General features: G+C 30.6%; 1 protein-coding gene and 1 long non-coding RNA gene across 3 annotated transcripts; one reads left to right on the top strand and one right to left on the bottom strand.

Annotated features, from left to right (window-relative positions):
• The first annotated feature begins 116 nt into the window (after positions 1–116).
• LOC106052658 (guanine nucleotide exchange factor for Rab-3A-like) lies at positions 117–20,497 on the top strand. Of its 2 annotated transcripts, XR_008778305.1 has the most exons (13): positions 117–276; positions 2,544–2,687; positions 3,023–3,406; positions 5,758–5,929; positions 6,781–6,876; positions 8,105–8,182; positions 8,543–8,767; positions 13,581–13,709; positions 14,356–14,435; positions 14,989–15,088; positions 15,344–15,410; positions 15,714–18,404; positions 18,505–20,497. XR_008778305.1 is itself a non-coding variant. In XM_056031538.1 (12 exons), exons 2-12 carry the CDS (start codon positions 2,590–2,592, stop codon positions 15,782–15,784), a joined length of 1,500 nt encoding a protein of 499 aa, XP_055887513.1. In that variant the 5' UTR covers positions 117–276; positions 2,544–2,589; the 3' UTR covers positions 15,785–20,497. The 2 variants fall into 2 exon arrangements, 1 of the variants encoding a protein (XP_055887513.1); XM_056031538.1 differs by having other exon boundaries at positions 15,714–20,497.
• On the bottom strand, positions 11,817–13,334 carry LOC129926602 (uncharacterized). The gene is made up of 2 exons (XR_008778306.1): positions 13,082–13,334; positions 11,817–12,059 (listed from the first exon to the last, which is right to left on the bottom strand). It is a non-coding gene; the product is annotated as an uncharacterized LOC129926602 (long non-coding RNA).
• Positions 20,498–20,939: the final 442 nt, after the last annotated feature.

The following is a 20,939-nucleotide window of genomic DNA, read 5'->3' as shown; positions in this document are numbered from 1 at the left end:
TATTCTTCGCCTGATGTGGCAGTCACGTGACTTAAAATGTATGTCACATGATATTATTTTCGGATGTTTATGTTCTTTTGTTTGAGGAAGTACAAAATGTGTGAGCTTCAACATTTGTACCCTCCCCTTTACACACAGTAGATCTACAGACCTAACATTCCGATGGAAGGGCATGCGCACAAAAATAAACACTAAACCAGTGCATGATCAACATGGCGTTAACACATTTTATCAGCTGACAGTAGACTCTATTGAAGTACAAATCTAGTAGCCTAAGTAGGTCTAAAATAGTAAAATGTCTAAATCTAATGAACAACTTGCAAAAATGTGATGATTAAAATAATAAATTAAATAGATGTAGATCTATACAAAGTGTTTTTAATTTCATTTATTTATTTAGCATTATTTTTTTTATTATCATCATTCATCTATCATCTAATGTCTAATGATCTATGACTATGACGACTTCTAAAGTAAAAGTCGACTTATTAGATCTATATATTATACTAGATCTGGATCTACTTATTTAGTTATTACTAGTAATAATACTAGTAACTAGTTATACTACTAATTACTACTTATTAGTGCTTAGTTATATATACTCAACTTACTATAGTCTTAACTATAGTATATAGATCTAGAATGACTAGATTGCTAGATATACGATATATATAGTAATATACTTAAAGATCTAGTACTTATACTAACTTATAGTTACATGACCGTTCAGGACGACTTCAAATGATTTCATAAAATATCTCATATATCAATATATTATTCAATATATGATATTAATAATATTATAAATATTATGAATGTATGACAATGCATCTTAATCAAATTTAGTCTTAATCATAATCTATAATCATTCTATTATGATTTTATGTGCATGACTGTATGTTGACTATAATGTCACTCTAAAGTCTAAAAGTATAATTGAGCAGCTATAATCATCAGATATAATTATTTTATAATCCTATGCTATATCTAATCTATCTAATATAGTATATAAATAATATATCTAGACAATAGTATAAAAAAATGATATAGCCTACTATATATATAATATAATATAGAATTATAGATGATAATTAGTACTATATTATAGTATATATTATTATTATATAATTATTATTAATAATATTAAAATTAAATAGATCTAGCTAGAAGTAGAATGCTAGATCTATTATTCTATTCATCTATTCTAATAATAATAGTATAATTATATTTAAAATTTAATATTAATAGTCTAGACCAGTGTTTCTCAAACTTTTTTGTCTGCCAGCACAGTAAATAAACTAAAAAAATTTTGCTGCACACCACGAAGAGCAACAGTTGTTTTATAATAAAATGAAAAATTATTTCTTGACCTGTTTTTAAGTATTACATTCAATGTGAAAGGTGTGTCTGTTTTTGAGAGAAAATGTGATCTAATCGAGACTCCAAAGTTGATAGACAAACTCGCAATTCATCGTCTATTGTAAGAAGTCTCTCTCTTTTCTTAGACTTGATTTCAATCAGTACTGAAAATCCAAATTCACAAAACCATGAAGATATAAACTGATTGCAGGATATAACTTGTTGATTGAAATCCAAAACTGCTCCTCCTGCTTCTCGCAAAATTGGACTTAAGAATTACATCATTTTTTAAATCAATGAGTTTCTCTTTTTCAGTTCTAAGATTTGTAGCTTCATTGTTTCCAAATGGATAGCTGACCGATCCATATTCAAGACTTCCAACTGTTGGAATGCATACAAGAAATGATGGATAGCCTAGATAGATTGGCACCCAAAATTGCCTCCGCATAAACATGTATAAAACTAAAATTGTTCAAATGGGATATAAGCAAAAGGGTGCTCCGTCAGACTTGGTAAGTCACAGCCTGAAGAGATGGATAAGTTCACATACCTAGGCAGCTTCATAGCAAATGATGTGGATGCCTACCATGATGTACCAAGATGTTCTCATATAACTTAATGCGACACTCAGAGCAGTGGACTCCAGGTGGGAAGAGGTTTAGATGTTGCCTTGTCACAGGAGGATCTTAAGTTTAAGTAGAGGCATTCTTCCCCCAGAACTCCTGAAACAGGACTAACACCATTAAGCCAATCTGTGAATATTGCCAAACTGAGGACAACAACAAAAATTAGAACCACCCAAGTAAAAGATATGTGCTATTTGCAGATGACACAGCAGTGGTGATTCACTGGCAGGAGGAACTGCATGAAGAAAACACAAGATCCACAGTTCCAAATTGAGGCTAGACCGTTACTTGAACCAGACTTTGACTTCCACTTGAAACATGAAAATTAAGTATTCTTAGTGAACACTGTATTCTTAGTGAACACTGTACAATGCTGTGACAACGTGATGGGGTCACCTGCTTCAAAACCACTTTTCCATTTATTTCTTTTGCTAGAAAAAAATCTTTCTACATTTTTTTTTTAAACCTTCCTGGTATTATATTTACATTTGTTTCTACTAACATGACTGCAAAACAATTTCTCATGATAATTACTTTTTTTTTCCCCTTTTTTTTTAGAGCAAGGGAAGTAAGTCTTGCATATTTATTTCATACCCCAAAAAACATGTCTGAAAGCCATCCCACGTCCCCAAATGTACAGCATCAAGGAATGCATAGTAATAAAACAAGTGATACTGACCTAAGTACCAGTCAGCCTGGCAGGTTAGACATTTTTAAAAGCTTTGTGTGTTAAATGTTTGTTTTGGGGAGACATCTTTATTTTTAGTGTTCTTAGATTTTTAAATTTAGCCTCTTTTTTTGTAAATATTTTGTGGTGATATTGCAAAACTTTTATTATTAAAGAAATTTAGTGGCTAAAAATGCTTCTAAAGTTTAAGTTCTATCTAAAATGAAAATGTATTTATTTATGAATATTTCACTTAAATCTTATTTTAGATTTGGCATTTTTCTGGCACCATTTTCTTCATGATTTTCTGTATTTTATTTGATAGCATTAATATTGTTGATGTTTATATGTGTTCTTTTTTTGTTTTCAGAATTAATATTGGACGGAGCAATTCTGCACCTAAGTCACATGGAAAGTTTACCAGTAAAATTTCCAATGATGCAGTCACAGGCCGCAGTGCTCAAAAAGTATGCCCTAATGGAGTGCAGGCTGTCCCTGTTTCTAAAAATAATTCTCAAGGAGTCAGTGTTGTCATGCGTCATGAGCCCAGGCCAAATGACGTCTGGCAGAGGAGAGCTAACTATATGTCCAGTGGTCACTCAGAAGATATTGACATTACTGATTCAACAAACAGCCAGACCACTGCAAGCTCCAGTCCAAGTAGCTCAGGATCTTTGGCTCAGTTCCACAAAAGTGGGACAGATTTAGTCAATGGTGAATCTCATTCTTTTCCTGGACAGCAAAACAATATAAGGTAATGCCCTCTGTATGTCACATCTGATAACAACCTAATTGTCAAATGTCACCCTTGCCTATTTGTAACTCTAAGAAAAGCCGAATATAAACTGACCAAAACAATGCTGTTACTGTTTTAAATAGTAGAAAAGTAGTACAGATGATTAAAAAAACTTGAATGTGTGTGTGATGAAAATAAGGAAAAATGTGTGACCTACTGATACAAATTTAAGCTGTGTGATTTTTTTTTTTTTTTCTGAAGTCTTAACTCAATGAGTGCGGAGCGTCTATCCCATAGACGGTCTGACTGCCCCTAAACGCACAGAACGTCTATTGCATTTTTAAATTAAACTTTTTAACTAACAACAGTGGAACTATTTTTACTTTATAAAAGAGTTCTTCATCCTTTGTTTACATAGAAATTAGAAGCTTTTGGCTTTATTTAGACATTTATTTTTACTTTTTTTATGATGTAAAAAAAACGTCACCATGACTACGCTAGTCTTAGACACACCCACGATGTTTACTACTGAAGAAACCTTATAATTATTATAAAATTTATCACAAATAAATAGTAATAATGAAGAATTTGATCTAGATAAGCTATAGAGATTAAATCCAGGTAAGTCTTAATTTAGCGTATTTATATCTATATTATTAGTATTTAGATCTAAATCTATTATTGTCAGTAGGCTAGGTGTAGAGTGTGGATCGAGATTGACTAGATCTAAGCTTTTATCTCTAGATGTAGACTCTAGATCTAGATATATCTCTAGATCTAAGCTTATGATAAATAAAAAGAAAGGAAATGGTAGATCTACATCAAATAATCATCCACTGTGGGCATTTTTTGCCCATTTTCTTTTTTTTTTTTAGTATTGTTTATCTGTAAAAATCTACAACATCATGGCTATGCTTGTCCAAGACACACCCACAATGTTTACTACTGAAGAAGCTTTATTATTGTTTTATTTATACTTCTATGACATCACATTTCTTTTTGAAAAAGATGTCAATAGTCTAATATGATGTTTCAACAGTAATGCAAAGATTAAAATCTATATTTAGGTCTCAGAAGTTCTAAAGCTGGCATCCATTTTTTTTTTTGAGGGTCATATTATTTAGATTATAATTTGTATCTTATATTTAAATCAAAAGATGTTTACATTTTCACATTCTCCATTCATTTACCTTTACTTTGATACCAAATATGTTACTATAGCTTCATTGGTACTTGAATAATAATTTTTTGTTTTAGGCATGTTTGGAACATTTTCTTTTTTTTTTTCCAAAAAAGTAGCATTTTTTTTTTAGAAAAAAAAAACACCGCACTCAATGAGTTAATGAGTACAGAATGTAAAAGTGCATTTTTTTTTCTTTTTAATGGACTTGATAAAATAATTTGTTTACAAAGTTATTCTCATCTGTAGATACAATACATTAAGAGGAAAAACATAACAAATATTTTTATTTAAAAAACAAAGCTTATACGAAGTGTAATTGTATCAATTAGTTTGGATCAGTATTTTAATTAAATTTGTAATAGATCTAGACCAATTGTTAAATGCAATTTCATACTGTTAGCTTTCTCAATACATGATGATTCTATCACTTATCTCGGCCAGTTGGGAAAATGGGAGGGGGGGGGGGAAGAGATTTCTTGGTGAATTTTACTGTAATTAGTTTTTAAAAGCATTTAGAAGAAGAAAAAAAAGGAACGACCAGAATGCTAGTGAGGTAGTTATGACTATAGAAGATTGTATAGTTATGTATTGTTTGTTTTAAACTTACTTTAAAGGGGCAACCTATAACCTTGTTCAAGATAACAAAATAATTAATTACAATTACTTAATTAACTAAAGTAGAATTGTTTCTTTGTTGTTGTTTTTTTTAAACTGATTATTGTGTTGTCAGGCAAAAGAAATAATTGTGCAAAATTTCAGCTTAATCCTTATAGGCAGACAGATACTGATAGACAGAGTGAGTGAGTTGATATAAGCTTTGTAAAAACTTATATTTATTTTATAATGAAACTGTGTGAGAACAATTGTTTTAACTTCCTGTGTTGTTTTTTGGCTAATTATAATGTCTAAATATAGATCTAGTCTTAATTATACAGTCTAACTGGGTTAATCAAAACAGCTACTTGTTCAGACTATCCGTTTGTTTGGATCAAATCCAGAACAAATCCAATTATTTATTTATACAGATAAATCCAGTTAATGGTTATTAGTATCAACTCAAGACAATTACATCCAGATATGGTCAGCAGATTAGACTGTACTAGCTTCTTTTTAAAGGATATTATTGTTACATTTGTTTTTCTGTCTTTAAAATATCTATTCATCGGTGTTCTATTATATGTCCTAGTCCTACAGAGACCAGTAATCCTGACATACACAAACACTATCAGCGCTATCCATTCCGACAGGCTCAGTCTGAAGTTATTTTGCCGAGTGCAACAGAAAGAAGATTGTCACTTGCACACGTGAAAGAGATAGGTTACGCCAGGCTTGAGGAAGAGCTGATGAAAGCCCAGAAGGTAAGAGCTATTAAACTGATTATAATTTATTTATACTTAGATCAAGGGTTTACTATTCAGCTACAAGAATGACATTGTATTTACACAAAACTAAATACACGTGGCATCATTGCAAATGTAATACATGTTAAAAGTCAAATGAAAATTAATTTATTGTTATTAAATTTTAAACTCTTAGTGGAACATCTTGATTATTTTATAATTTATCACCATGTAATATCTGAATTAATGCCAAAAGGTTATGATGCAAACAAACTGCTTTTTTTTTTTTTTTGACAATCTTTGTTTATAAGTGTTATTGTTATTGATAGTATAATTATGAAATAGATGCAATTAAAAACTATAAGATAACTAGAATTTGGTCTCCTTTCATTTTATCAATATACGTTCCTTTCAAGCACACCAACAGTAAACTATAAAAAGATCAATGATGAGCCCAAATATTGTTTTTAAATTAAAGTATGTTTTTTTTTGTTTTTCAAACCTTTGAATAAATTTAAAATATTTTGGGGTTAAATTAAAATTTCTATATTTAAGAGTGTTTCATGATTTATTTTCAACTGACAAGTTTATTTTGAGCTAAAAGAGAAATAATTATGAAGACATAAACAGAAAAAATAGGGGAAGAACAAATGAGAAAGTCATACTCAGGAGAAAAAATCTAGCTGTATAACTAAATACAATAAATTAATAATTAGATTTATTTTTTTTTAAATCTTCCCAAAATACAATTTATTTACAAGGCCAGTTCTTGGACAAGCTGTAATAGTAATGCCTGCATGTGTGTTATAAATCACTAGCTGTTTAGATTTTACTACCCAGTGAATGTCTACATTGGCAAATATTTCCAGGCATTAGAACAGAAGGATGAGGAAGTGGATGAATTGAAAGGGATCAGAGAGAGATTAATGAAGGAAGTTAGTGATTTCACAGCATCGTTGTTTGAGGTATCTACAAACTTAATTGCTTTTTGTTAAAAAGAAACTGATGGTTTTGACAATTTTTGATATAATATGTGTTTTGATTTACAGAAAATGAATATATTATTCTTTTTATTTTATTTTCAATAATAACTTAGTAATTGATGTCTTTCTGACGTAATTTTTCTGCACATCTAAAACGGTCACATTTTCACAGGTTTCTATGTGACGCCACACAAACCTATTAATTTGAGTCTATAGACTTACTGTATAACGGAAAACCATACAATAAATTTTACAATCTCGTTACAGAAATAGATCTAGGTCTATTCAGTTAGATGTAGATCTTGTAAACAAATAAAAAAAATGTGTAGCTCTACATGTTTGACTAACCATTGCACTATGTATTTTCTCGTCTGACCGCTCAACTTACAAGCACTATCGCATGGTTGACTTGTCATTACTTGATGACAGACTCCACTTAACCTAGGCTGGCCTTACACTGACCAGTTTGTTAGAATCAGGCAGACACATGATCTATTTAGTTTTTGGAATAGGAGGGGTGTAGATGAAAATGTTACTTTTTTTCTCAAGTTCGTTATCCTAATGCTTTTAGATCTATGTATGTGTAAATGTACCGTAGCTATGGACTAGGCTGTCACTATGCCTAACAGCTTCTGTAAGAATGAACTGATGGGATTGGTTAGCTTTATATTTGCTGTCAGTATTGAGGGAAGTGACATATGCCTAACCTAAAAACATAATATTTAAGAACCCTGTTTTTTTTTAAGATTCAAAAATTTAGTGTCTAATTTATTAAATATAAATGTTTCTAAGCATTTAAATAAGAAAGGTAAAATGCTTACTATTACAACTTTTTACATGAAATTTAAATATATCAATAACTTGAATTTGAAAAACCATTGGAGTTTCCCTTTAACATGTTTAGATAGTTACAGCAAGAGCTTGAAAACACATCTTAAAATTGAAACATTACAGCTTGTATTATTAGTGGTGCAACTTTTAAATGCTTTTGTTTTAAATGTGACTACTAATGACAGAAGTGCTTTACAGACCAATTAAGAGGCAACTGGCAGGTTTGTTGGAACACACACTGAATTTTAAATGTCAGATGTTATGCTTTGTATGTTCCTTTCAAAATATACCTTGTAACTTTATGAATAGCAATGTAAGACACTGTGACAGTTTATGTTTAAAAACATTTGAAAACTTGTGTTTTTTTACTGATGTCCAGGAAGTCAATTCACAGTTAAATGCTGCAGCTTTGAGTGAGCAACAAGCCAAAAAACAATTACAAGAAGCTAATGCCAAGGTACATTTTTGACACTACGAACTTCATTTCTTGCTCATGTTCAGAAGATTTTTACATGATCTAAAAATACAGATAGCATTGTAGAAATCAAATATTGTTTGTTTTATTTGGGGTCTTCACTTTTACTCATTTGTAGTGTATTGTAAGTTGGTAAAAGGAAAAACTATTAGTCTTTTTTTTTAATTGTTTTTTCTGAGAAAATGTCAAGTAGGTTTTTTTTTTATACATTTATATTTGCAATACAACATTGGTTGTTGTTTTTATCTTACTTATGTTGCTATGAATATTGAAATAAATGCTATGGTAGAGAAAAAATGTGCTCAGTTTTAAATTTTGTTGTTTTTTTTTCTAATGAATCAGATTGAAGTTTTATCTGCTGAAGTGGCTGCTCTGAAAGATTTAGTTTTAACGTCCACGCCCAGCAGCCCTAACAGGCACCTTCATCCACAAATAGACTCCCCAAAAAAAGAGAAAGGAGGAAAACCATTTTGGAAGACACACAGGCGCTCCACAAGTCATCACCAGTTTACAAAAGAGTCTAGGGAACTGGCTGAAGCCAGCCAACATCATGCACACCTGAAGGAGGTAACTAAGTTCAAGAGTGGTATAGTGTGTCCCTGGTTTTATACACTCAGTGCTAATGAAATTATTATTTGTTAAGAGAGAGTAAATCAGCTTGTTATTTTGGTCATGTGACTTGTCACTTTTTATAATATAGAAAAATATTTCCTAGGGATTAGCATCCTGTTTCAAGTCATAAAAAGGCCTACAGAGCTCAAAAACATTAAAATATCATGTCAGAGTTGGTTGCCTTCCAATCTCCACTTTGACTAGATCTAACATAATCAGTACTGGCTCTAGCATCAATTTTTTAAATTCATTTTCACTACTATCAGTCTTAAATGGCTCTAAATCACTTGCCCCAATCATTATTTCCTTATTCTACAGCTGAAACATTAATATTCCCATTAAAATCACAATTAACTAAAGCCTACAAATTATCCTAAATATGTTCCATTTTTGGTAGGCTAGCAAAAAAAAAAAGCAACTTAATTTTTTTTTAAATCTTAAAAATCCATTCCAACATTCTGCAGATACAAAAACACCTAAAAATAGCTTTAATATCGCTCTCTTGGGTCAGAGTTTGTAAAGGTATAAATAGTTAATTTAAAACTAGCAGTGTGTGTGTAAGCAAAAAACAACCCAAAATCTGCATTTGCCTGCAACTCTAGTTTTCTACAAATTGAGGCAACGACTCTAGTGCTTAACAACCAACTGCCTTTACTTTTCCCCTACTAATGTTAGAGCTGGGTGGCATCAAATAGGTCCTACGGATCATTAAATTCAAAATGCCAGTCTTCACCAGGATTCAAGGCTGGAAATCTCCAGTTCAGAAGCCAAGCACTGCTGAACCACTGCACCTCCTAGAGTTTAAAATAAACTTTATTTTCTACTCATAGAGAACAATCATATTGAGTGGTAAATATGTCTTTGAATTTTCCGACCTTAAATCTGATGTCCAAATATTGTATGCCAGTGATAGATGTTGAACCAACAGAATTTCTCTTGTCAAAAAAAAGTTATTTAATTTTTCAAGTAGTTCAATAGAATTCAAAGTCAGGATTAAAGAAGTAGACTCAACATGAAGCTTCAAACTTGTAGTCTTAACAAACTGATTAGAGCCCTTGAAACAAGCTTCTCTTCTATTTATATTTTTCCATACTTAATTCAAAATCAATAGTTGCTGAATGTTCTAGTAGGGGAAATGATTAATTTTTCATTTTGTAATTATCACCTCAACATTGCTTACCATACTTCGTAGGAACTCAAAGCTCCCAATAGCCAATGTGTAGCAAAACATCCTGTCACATTTCTCTGGCAACATACAGACATTCAACAGTATTTTCTTCTTGCAGTTACATTTTTTTAATCAATGTTTATCGTTAATATTATTTAATTCTTATACATATGGTTGAGTGGAAGGTCATATCATGTGGGGCATGAGTTATGTTTCAAATTGTTTTAAACCTTAAAGACCAACTGAAGAGGTTTTGGGGTCAATCACAGAAACCGTTTTAATACTTGTTTTCTGTAATATAATGCTTAAAAAAACGTGTATGCAAAATATTTTCTATAACTTTTCAGCCGTTAATGAGATATTAGCGTTTTAATGTGGGTTTTAGGGACACTAAAAAGTCTTAGTCTCGTAGCCATTCAAGATGTCTTTCTCCCTCACTACACTGGTCCGTGACGTCATAGTATGGAAACTAGGTCATGCTACTAAATTTAGAGGTAAGCGAATTAATGTTCGCTGGATAAGCCTAGATCCAATCAAGCGTACTAGTATCTAGTTTTAGTCCACCGTACAACGTGGATCAGTCTACTATACCTCTTGTTACAGTCCACGTGTGGTTTTGTATGACTATGAGTGTAAGCTAATCACAATTAGCAAGCCGGTTTAACTTAGATCCATTCATGCGTATCTAGTATTTGACCACAACACAGTGTTTCTGTCCACCATATCATGCAGTACACCTGCTATTGTTTTGTTATCACCAATCCTTTCAATTACCGGTATTTTTCATTCTGATAACGATGATAGTAAAATAGATCTATATGCTAGAAACTATGGTTGCAGAAACAGCTCCTTGACTAATGGAATTCACTTATTCAAATGCCCTTGGAATGATAATGTTTAATTGTGTGTAGAGATGGGGTGGGGAGAAACAAGTCAAAGCTTAATAGTTACTTGCACACTAAGTACAAATTCAGCTTCCTTAACTTATATGATTTAAAAATTTAAGAGTAATCCCCATATTGGAAGCAGTTAGCTCAATGAAAAGCTGATAGCAATGAAGAGCTCAATTTGTTTTTCCTAATGCTGTTATAAAGCAGAATTGCTAACTAATAGTTCACTTTTACTTTTTCTTATATTAACATATTTTCAAAGTAATAATAATAATCTTTATTGTCCAAACAAAAAACATTATAACTATTAAGAATATTATCAGAATACTTTAATTTAAATAAGATAATAAGATCAGAAACAGCTGAGGTAATATATTTGATCAGTTAGGTTCAAGCTATTAAATATTTCAAGTTCTAATATTAAATTATTTATCTGGCTAAATAACTTTTGGGTGCTAAATTTTCTTTAAAATATCTTTGTAAACAGTGTCTTACTGGAAATATTTACATTTCATTAACTAATTTATAAATATAAACAAACTATGCATTCCGCATTTATAATAATTTAATTTTTTTTCGTCGTCTGCGTCTGTCTTTAGCAAGCTCGTCAGAGCTTTTCAGCTGTTTCTTTTAAAGGCTTTCCTATATGCCAAAGAAACCACTCGTTTGTCTGTATAATGAATTAGATATGACAAAATATACAAGTTGCAACTGGGTTCGTGTAATCAAGAGAAATGCTGCATTCATCCTTAATCTTCGGAATCGAAGATAATGCCTTATAACTTTATGTTTGCATTAAATATAAAGGGCATGTCCCACAAAGTTGAAATTTATCCAAAAGAATATTTTTTCACTTTTGAGTATTTATAAAGAAAATGTAACATAATTTGTTTATTCTAAAAATTTAAGACAACTTTAGCTTAAAACAAAGCAACTGAAAATATGATAATAATAATAATAATCTTTACTGTCCTTGTATAAGACTTATTTATTAAAGATTATTGTCATAACCATATAAAACTGACAGGATTTCTTCTAAGCCATTGAGTGTCATAGCATCAGCTTTTAGATTCGTAAGTAAAAGATGCTCAACAGTCTTATAAAATAACAGTCCAGCTGACATAACACACAATCAGGCAGCCATCCACTGTTGGACGCGTCAGGTCATCTTTTAGCCAATGTCACGTTTCTACAATAAAATAAAATAAAATAAATTTATATATATATTTAGTAATAGATACATAATAGATACATAAATGAAAAATTAAGTAATATTAAATGAATATTGGTGGGAAGCGTGGTCGAGAGGCTAAGTGCGCTTGAACTTGTCTTGGCTACCTAGAAGGGGGCTCGAGGTTCGACACCAGACTCGGGCGGAGTAGCGTTTACTGAGCGCCTAAAGGCAGCATGGAAAACCAACTCCTAGATACCCCCTTCCCCCCCCCCCCCCCCCCCCCCCCCCCCACCGGTCCACAAATGAGATTGGACCAAAGCGCTCTGAGCATGCTATAAGCATGAAAGTAGCGCTATATAAAAGCTATAATAATAATAAATAATATGAACATTAATATCAGCCTAGAGGAATCTAGTGCTACTTTACTAGAATATAACTAGATTATATACTATAAAGGTCTTTAGTAGATCTATCTTAATTCTTTTAATTCTTGGAGTCTAATGATGAAAGAGTTTAGTAAGTCTAGATTTTATTAATTTATAAATCTAGATCTATACCTTCCTTAAATGATAAGTAAAAATTATATGCTTTCTAAAAACTATTGTTACTATAGACACTATAGTGACTATAAGTGATAATAGTCTTCTAAATCTTGTAGTAGGCCCTACTACAAAACAAGAATAGACTTTTATAGACCAACTAAAGTGTCTAAAGATTTAGACAGAACCTTCCCCAGGACATAGAATCTATATATTAATATTACAGACCACTAGTGAAGTGACCTAGCCCTATAGCCTATAATAGGCTAGTCACTATATAAGTCATAAGACTATATTTTTACATTCCTATTGTTTTTTGTATTTATTTTTTATAGTAATTTATTTAATTTATTTATACTAAATTAGATTTAGATCTACGACTAGATTTAGAATAATTTAGATCTAGAATCTACATCTAAACTAAGACTAGTAAAAAAAAAATATATGTAGCTAAAAATCTATTATTAGATATCTAAATCCATATATATATCTAGTTACAATCTAGTAATAAGACTAAATTGTCTACGTTAAGTTGGTCTTAATAACAAAAAACAAGATCTAGAATCCTCTAGGCGGTCCAGCTAGATCTAGAGTCTTGAGCTCGACATTTTTCCGTGATTTCCATACTATAACGTCACTTCTGCTTTCGGCCATGACAGAGCCATTTCAAATCTCGTTAATTTTTTTACACTTTCAAATGACTTTTTCTAGTATAAATATGTATTTCTTTTAACTCAAATTTTTAGGAACTATATTTGATATCATCTACTATCATAATCAATAGTTATCTCAATTTCGATAAAAACCTCTTCAGTTGGTCTTTAATCACCTTTGTCTTATGTCACTCTCTGTGTAACTTATAGAACTTTAATGTTTATTTTTTTTTTTAATATATATCTCACCTTTTGGGCTCAAGAGTTATGGAACTGTTATAAATGTTTTTTGCAAACATATTTAACTTTTATGAAAGTAATATTGTTTTTCTTGATTTTCCTAGATTGATACCAATGTGTTTGATGAATTTTCAAGATGGCGGCTTCAACCTACAATGGAATTAACTGGCCACTTTTTCACCCGGGTGCATGCAGAAGATATTCAACCTTGTCTGAACTTCAAGAATGTTAAAGTGAGTACTCCTAAGAAGCTGTAGATAGTTTAAATCAAAATAAAATAATCACTTTTTGAAAACTTAAGAGAACTTTTTTTTAAACACCATACTTTTACCTATCCCTTAGTCTGTTGGACTGTATGGGCACCAAGCTAGACTTGTCGACCGTCTTTCTCCATTCCTCCCTGTCTTTTGCCTCTTTAAATAGCAGGCCCATCCATTCTTTTATGTTGTCCTCCAATTGCTTTCTCTGTCTGCCTTTTCTTCTTTTTCCTAGTACTGTTTCCTGAAGGAAGGTCTTTGCAAGCCCTGAAGATCTTGTAATATGGCCATAAGATTTTGAGCTTGCATTTATTCACTATAGTTAGCAGGTCATCATGGGGTCTGATCACTGCAGTAACCCTGTCTCTTTTCTCAGTAAACACTATAATTGAGTCTAAAACTGTTCTGTTTCTAATAAATTAAGAAATATATTGTAAATGTCAATGTATATTTAAAAAACTATGGATTTTTACAAAATATTTGTTAATAGTATGATAATTTAGAATCTTGCATAATCATCTCAAAATAGTTTTTTACCTTAATGTTTGTGACATTTTCTATAATCTTTTTAAAAAAATGTATTTTATGATTTTGTTGTTGTTGTTATTGTTGGGCCTTCTAGCTTGCTAGCAGACTTCTAGACAGTGTGAAAAACAATTCCTTGTCTATTGAACCCATTCCTGGAGATCATTCTTATCCTCGGTAGGTAACTTGATTGATTTGTACATTTCAGGGGAAATAATGTTTATGTATATTTGTGCTGCAAGTTAATTAAATGGGCTAGATATAAGCTACACATCAGTTTGCTTCAGCAAGTTTTATTTTAGGCATTAGCTTTGTTAGCAAGTTAGTTTTTTATTCAGAATTTTTGTTTATTAGTAATAACAAAGATTTATATATATGGAAGTGTATTATTATTATTTTAAATTATTAGATATATTTGCATATAAATCTTTTTTTAATAGAAATTTAACAGCTTTGTTATTATTTGTAATTGTTCATATGATATTCTAATCATGGTTCTATTTCTTTAGATTTTAAACTAATAAGCAACTATAATTCAGTGTACATCTTAGATTATTCTAGAGTAATTATATTTATTAAATATGATTTGGGTTATTCTTTATGTACATTAGGTAAAAATTTGTTTATGAACATATATCTGCAATGATTTGAGACGTTAGTTATATTTATTGATTTAGCTTAAAAAAGGGCATCACTCAGTATTGACATTTTATCAAATATTTATCTGCAGTAAATGCTGCCTGTCTGAAACATCCAAGCTTTGTAACTACAAGATTAAGTTTGAAGGAGATGAGGAATGGTACGCTATTTCCCAGATGGCACGTAATAGGGTAGGTTTTGAACCAATTGTTATTGTATGTTACTTGATTGGTAATAATTTTCTTATAAAGAAAGTGAAACTATAATTTTGTGAAACTAAAAAAAAGTTTTAAAATTTTGTGCTTTTTTGTGCATTGTAAAAAAAAAAAACAAATAGGGCATAGCTAGATTGGATTACTATTGGATAGTTTTGTCAAAATTTTAGTGATTTTACTGCTCCCTTGACCTGAATGTCAGTCAGATATTTCTCTATTTTCTTTGAACAGATAGCTGCTGTGTGTGATTTTTTTTCATATGTTCGCTACATAGTCCAAGGTCTTGTCAAATGCTCAGGTGAAAAACATTTTTTTTAGCTCTATATTCTCTAATTTCAAAAGGAGCATCTACAATATGTTAAATACAACAGAAGTAAACACATTTTAAGTACCATTTTTTTAATTTTTCATATGTTATGCCCACAGGGCTGGTTTCATTGGTCAAATATAATGATGTCCTTTAAGTAATCTGAAGATTAAAAAAAAATAATTAATATCTGGTACAAGAAGACACAAGATTCAATTTTTTTTTTCAGTAAATTTTTTACTTAGATGAAAAGAGGTCAATGACATCATGTTGTTTTCTTTGATCTCACTTTAGATAAAGATATGTATGCTGAACTTGTCAAGCTTCGAGGGCAAATGGCTCAAGCCAGACTTGGTCTCATTTGAAAGCGAAGCAGTATGGAGTCATTAACATCAAATGTTGCAATCTTAACTAGTTGATATTATTGTACAGCCCAATTGGTCTCAGCTCCGGCTTTATGCTGTTGTTCTGGAATATCCTATGCAGAATATTTATTGAATGGTGAAAATAATGTTTTACTTTTCTGTCTAGTTACATTTCTTGTTCAAAGCTTCTTTCTCACTAAAATGATACACAATGCGGTCTATTTAAACCAGTTCACCTGTATACATTTTCATATGTTGCCTACTCAGAATAAACTAATTAGATATTAATCTCTCTTTAGGTTTTAAGTCATTCAACCAGCTAAACATATTGTCCAATGTTGATGTTAGTTTTATTTTTGTTTGTTAGTTTTATGGTTTTTTGTTATATTTTTTTTTTTCCGCACAATCACATTAGAATTGTTTTGTTGTCATGTTAGTCAGTCTAAACGAGTTTGGTTTAATATTTAAATACAATGAGGTAATAATTATTTCTTTTTCTATTTTGAGAATGTACAGTTTGGAAATGTTGATTATAATGTGTAGTTTACAAGTTGAGAACTGAATGTTTTGTTTTTCTGTAGGTCATATTTTTCTTTTTTTTTTTTTTTTGTTTTGTTTTGTTTTTCACAGTTGTACATAAAATATTTGTTTATTTTGACATATTGGAGGAAGGGGAACTTTTTGACTGTTTTTTTTCTGTTTTCATGGCAGTAAATTTAAACATAATTTTAGTTTAATTAATGTGCAATACAGTATTAAATGTAGGTTATAGCAATCAGTATGTGTTCTTGTGAACTAGCTATTAGGTTATTTCAGGATGTGTTTTTGAAAAGTAGTAACTTGCTAAGTGGCAGACAGGAATGAGTTGTATTTTCTTTTTCATAATTACTATGCACATAGAAAAAAAACAAAAGACCAAAAGTATTAAATTCATTGGTTAGTTTGTACAAAATGTATATAACTATGTCTACTTAAACAAATTGAGTCAAAATGAATATTATGGTTCAATGACAAATATTTTACTAAATTTTTTTTATAACTTTTAAAATTACACATATTCTTATTGATGGCATATAATGACATGTATACATATATGTATAAAAAAATGGTCTGGGTTGTATAGTCATTTTCAGTTTACTATTATTTAAAATGTATTTTAACAACACTATATTAGCACAAGGCTGTTAATGTAAATCTGGCCAGTTTTTATTTAAATTTTTTGGTTTTCGTTTCTTTTGTTTTCTTCTTTGGTTTCTCTAATCATTGTACTCAAGATTGTATCTCAAAAAAAAAAGTCAAGCAGCATTATTCATTCGAATGTGTTTTTCATGTCTGGCAATAGTTTTTTTTTTCTTCCTTTATGTAATTATAAATGTTTATTATTTAAAAATCAAAAATATTTTGCAACAAAACAAAAATGTGTTTAAAAAATACTTTTGTTATTAGCCCTGGATTACTGAGAATGTAAATAGAAAAAAAAAACGGGGGGGGGGGGTATGTTTGGGTTACATTTCACTTTTGATCCTGGTGACAGGAAGTAGTAATCTGTTTCAGTCTGCTTTGTCGCTATTGAAGTATTCCAAGTTAAGTTTATATTTTCTAGACTAGTGGCTTTTCTTATGGAATTAATAGCCCTCAATAGTTAGTAGTGTTTTAACTGCTTTTGTAAGGTAAAGCCACTCATTTCTTTGTGCTGCCATCTGCCATGGTTAGATTCCTTTTGCCTTTTTTTGTGCTCTAAGTAGGTGTTAAAGCAACAATTTATTCCTTTGATAGCATACCCTCTTAATTTTAAAATTAGATATGCACATGATATGCACTACATATAAACCATTTTTAAAACATGAAAAAGGGTGTTAGTATTACCCAGTCTTTAACTTATGTACATCACAATCGGTACTATATATGATAAATTCACCTTCTAGACCATGCAGTCTATTGGGTAAATGATGTAAAGGTCATCTGTTTCTGTGGCTCACAGTTAACAAGGGTGTTGTGTGGCCAGCACAACGACCAACTGCCCCCACCAATTTCACAATAATATTTATGTATTTAGAATGTGTCCATTGGTACCATGGGTACTAAAAGTGTGTCCTTTTGTTTTTAAAATTATGTCGATTCTATGCACTTATGTATAAACAATTTTTTAACAAGAAGAAAAACAGCTTTTCATTAGCTGTATGGGATTCAAGCTATATGCAACTCCAAAACAGATTACAAAAGTAGTAGACAAAGATCTCCATGTTTCTCCTACAAGGTCTGTTAGTAACAATGTTTCATGTTGGATAAATTGAGGTTAATGTCATGGATGTAGTTTAGATGTTTGCAAGATTATGTGTGAGCACGCCTGGTCTACATGGGTTTGCTCTATTTGTTTGTAACAAACTCTTCATCTTTTTTTTTATTATTAGTCTTTGCCTTGAAGAAATCAATCACTCTGGTATTATCCACTAGTACTAATGTTAGACTCTATACTGCTTGTTAACCAAGAGCTTGAAGAATGCTGGCTCCCCAATGCAATGTTCAGTTCCTAATGAATAACAACTGTTTTTATGTATCAATTTTTAATCTAGATTGTTAGAGTCAACTTTTTGTAAACAAGTATACCAGTAATTAAAAGGTGATAGTTCCTAATGAATATCAACTGTTTTTATGTATCAATTTTTAATCTAGATTGTTAGAGTCAACTTTTTGTAAACAAGTATACCAGTAATTAAAAGGTGATAGTGATTTAAATGATGGAAGGTGAGCTTGCTTTCCTAGTATAAAGTGGTCAACTTCTAAGCTGAAACTCTCCATTTCAGTTCTTAATGGGTAGGATTTCCCCCCATTCAACTCCAATTATTCTACCCTGAAATTTTGTTGTTGACTTAATCATCAGATGTTTAATAACCATTCGCTGCTACGCAGGTGAACTTTACATCATCTGTTCAATGGATTTCAATGAGAATATCTGTTTTAAATTAAGCTCAAAGGCATTGTGCATATTTGTAATAATATATTTTTAAGAATATTCTGTGGTTTACTTAGATATCTTTATTAGCATGTCATAATTGATAGGTCTGTATGGATGATAGTATGGAATAAGTGTTTTTCTGAATTATTTTATATAAAATTTCTTTTTTCAAATTAATAATATTTTTTTTAGACTTTTTATCTGGTCACAAGTTCTTATTACTAATATATGTACCGATATACCATTTGCAAAACATCACTATAACAAATAGGTTAAGCTTATGATTGTTTATTTATTGTAATACTTAATGTATTGGACCAAACTTTTGCACAAGGTGATTGTTGTTTGTTACCTATATTTAACAAGAAAACTTTGAATATTTCATTGAAATATTTCTCAATTATTTATTGTCATAACCTTGTAATTTTTCTTCTTTACATTTTTTTGTAAGTAAAATATTCAACTGAATCGAAAGCTTTTTTGTGATGGTCAGACATGATACTTAATAATTGGTATCATATATATTCTCTGCATCTATTACAGTTACAGAAATCAAATTTAAAATTGTGCTATCATTTTCAAAATTATGACAATTTACATAGCTCTAGAGAAAATGGGAAATTGACAAATGTTTATTGCTTTTGAAATGTCTAAAGAAAAAAAAATTAATAATTAAAAGGAAATGTAATTATTAAAATTAGGTAGGTACAAATACAAATAATTGACAAGTCAATCAAAATCCACATTTGGGCTTTTTTAAAAATTCCATTTGCTTATAGTTTAAATTGAACTTTGTTGACTTAATTCCATTCCATGCATCATCATCACATTTTGTTTTTAGATCTTTATTTTAAACAAGTCCCTATCAACAAATAACAGTGAGCTTATAATCAAATACTGTGTCTTGGTTGTAACACTATTTTGTTTTTTATTTATTATTTTCTTCACTTTTCAAAAGATCTTTAAAAAAAAAAGCTATATGTAGTCTCTCCTTATTGAGAGTTGTCTTTCAATTTAAAAAAATAATTTCCAAACACTAACTAAAGCAGCTGTAACTTTGTGCTGTAGTTGTTTAGCAGTAACTGAATTGTTACCAAAAAAAAAAAATGCCAGCTGTTTTTAGCAATGTAAATCTAGATTTTTTTGTTGTTGGTTTCTGTACTTTGTTACAACAGGAGGATTAAGTTTTCTTACTTGAGACAGAATACGGCATAGCCATAATTATTTTCGTAGATAACTGGGTGTGTCTAAGACTGACCAGCATAATATATAAAGAATGTAATAATCTTCTTTTTTTGAAGGAACCTGTGTAATTTATAACATCATCAGTAAACTTCTGTGGAGCTGGGTTAATTCATTCAGCCAACATTTATAGGTTCAGATATTTGTTATTATTAATTTTAGAATACTTTATCTTTATACTCATTTTTCTTTATAATTTAGATTTTAGTTGGGGAGAGAAAACTATATCAGTATAACTGCTTTGTGTTATGGGAGGGGGGGGGGTGAACAACTTTGTGTTTGTGTCCATAAGTATTTGTATATAGAGAGAGATTCAGTCTGGGGATATTCTTAATGAATGGATACTTAGACTAATTGTGTCTGTGTACATTTGTTTCTCTACTTTAGTTACTATGCAATACATAAAGATGTGCTAACAACCTTCTATCTGGACTACTAGATGAGATATGTACCTAAACAATGTCTATAACGTTATGTCCAATTAGTTTCAAATAAAGTCTACAATAATTTTGTTACATCAATTGAGTTGTTTGTTTGTTTGTTTTTTTATTTTCTACATGTTTTATTCTTTTTAAAATGTATACCAACTTAATACCAAGTTCCAGGCACTTGAGATTTAAACATTGGGCAGGATTGGAAAGTTCTAGAACAATTTTCCACTTTACCAAATGTTGCTTTGCAAGATTTTAATCAGTCCGTGTGGAAAATATGTGATTTTTTTTTTTGGGGGGGGGGGTAAGGGGGTCCATTTAGAAAACAGCATTTTATTGGCATTCTAGATTTAGTTGTTCTTTTAGAACTTTGGTACTGTTAAGATGTGAGCTGCGTAGAATCAGTGAGTCTGTCATCACACAAGAAACTGAGCACTTTCAGTATGTTCAGCTCAAAGATTTTTTTCCCTTAAAAGACGAGCAACATGCTCAGAGTTTGTCCTAGAGATCATCAGGCAGTCCGGCT

Source organism: Biomphalaria glabrata, chromosome 6 (genome assembly GCF_947242115.1).
Source record: "Biomphalaria glabrata chromosome 6, xgBioGlab47.1, whole genome shotgun sequence".
NCBI lineage: Eukaryota > Metazoa > Mollusca > Gastropoda > Planorbidae > Biomphalaria > Biomphalaria glabrata.
The sequence above is the reverse complement of the archived record's forward strand: the minus strand, read 5'-3'. Positions and strand labels throughout refer to the sequence as shown.

Coding starts and splice junctions, on each gene's coding strand:
- LOC106052658 (XM_056031538.1), top strand. CDS start 2,590: ATGTCTGAAAGCCATCCCACGTCCCCAAATGTACAGCATCAAGGAATG. Junction 6,877..8,104: donor TCACAGCATCGTTGTTTGAG/GTATCTACAAAC, acceptor ACTGATGTCCAG/GAAGTCAATTCACAGTTAAA. Junction 15,089..15,343: donor CCCAGATGGCACGTAATAGG/GTAGGTTTTGAA, acceptor TTCTTTGAACAG/ATAGCTGCTGTGTGTGATTT.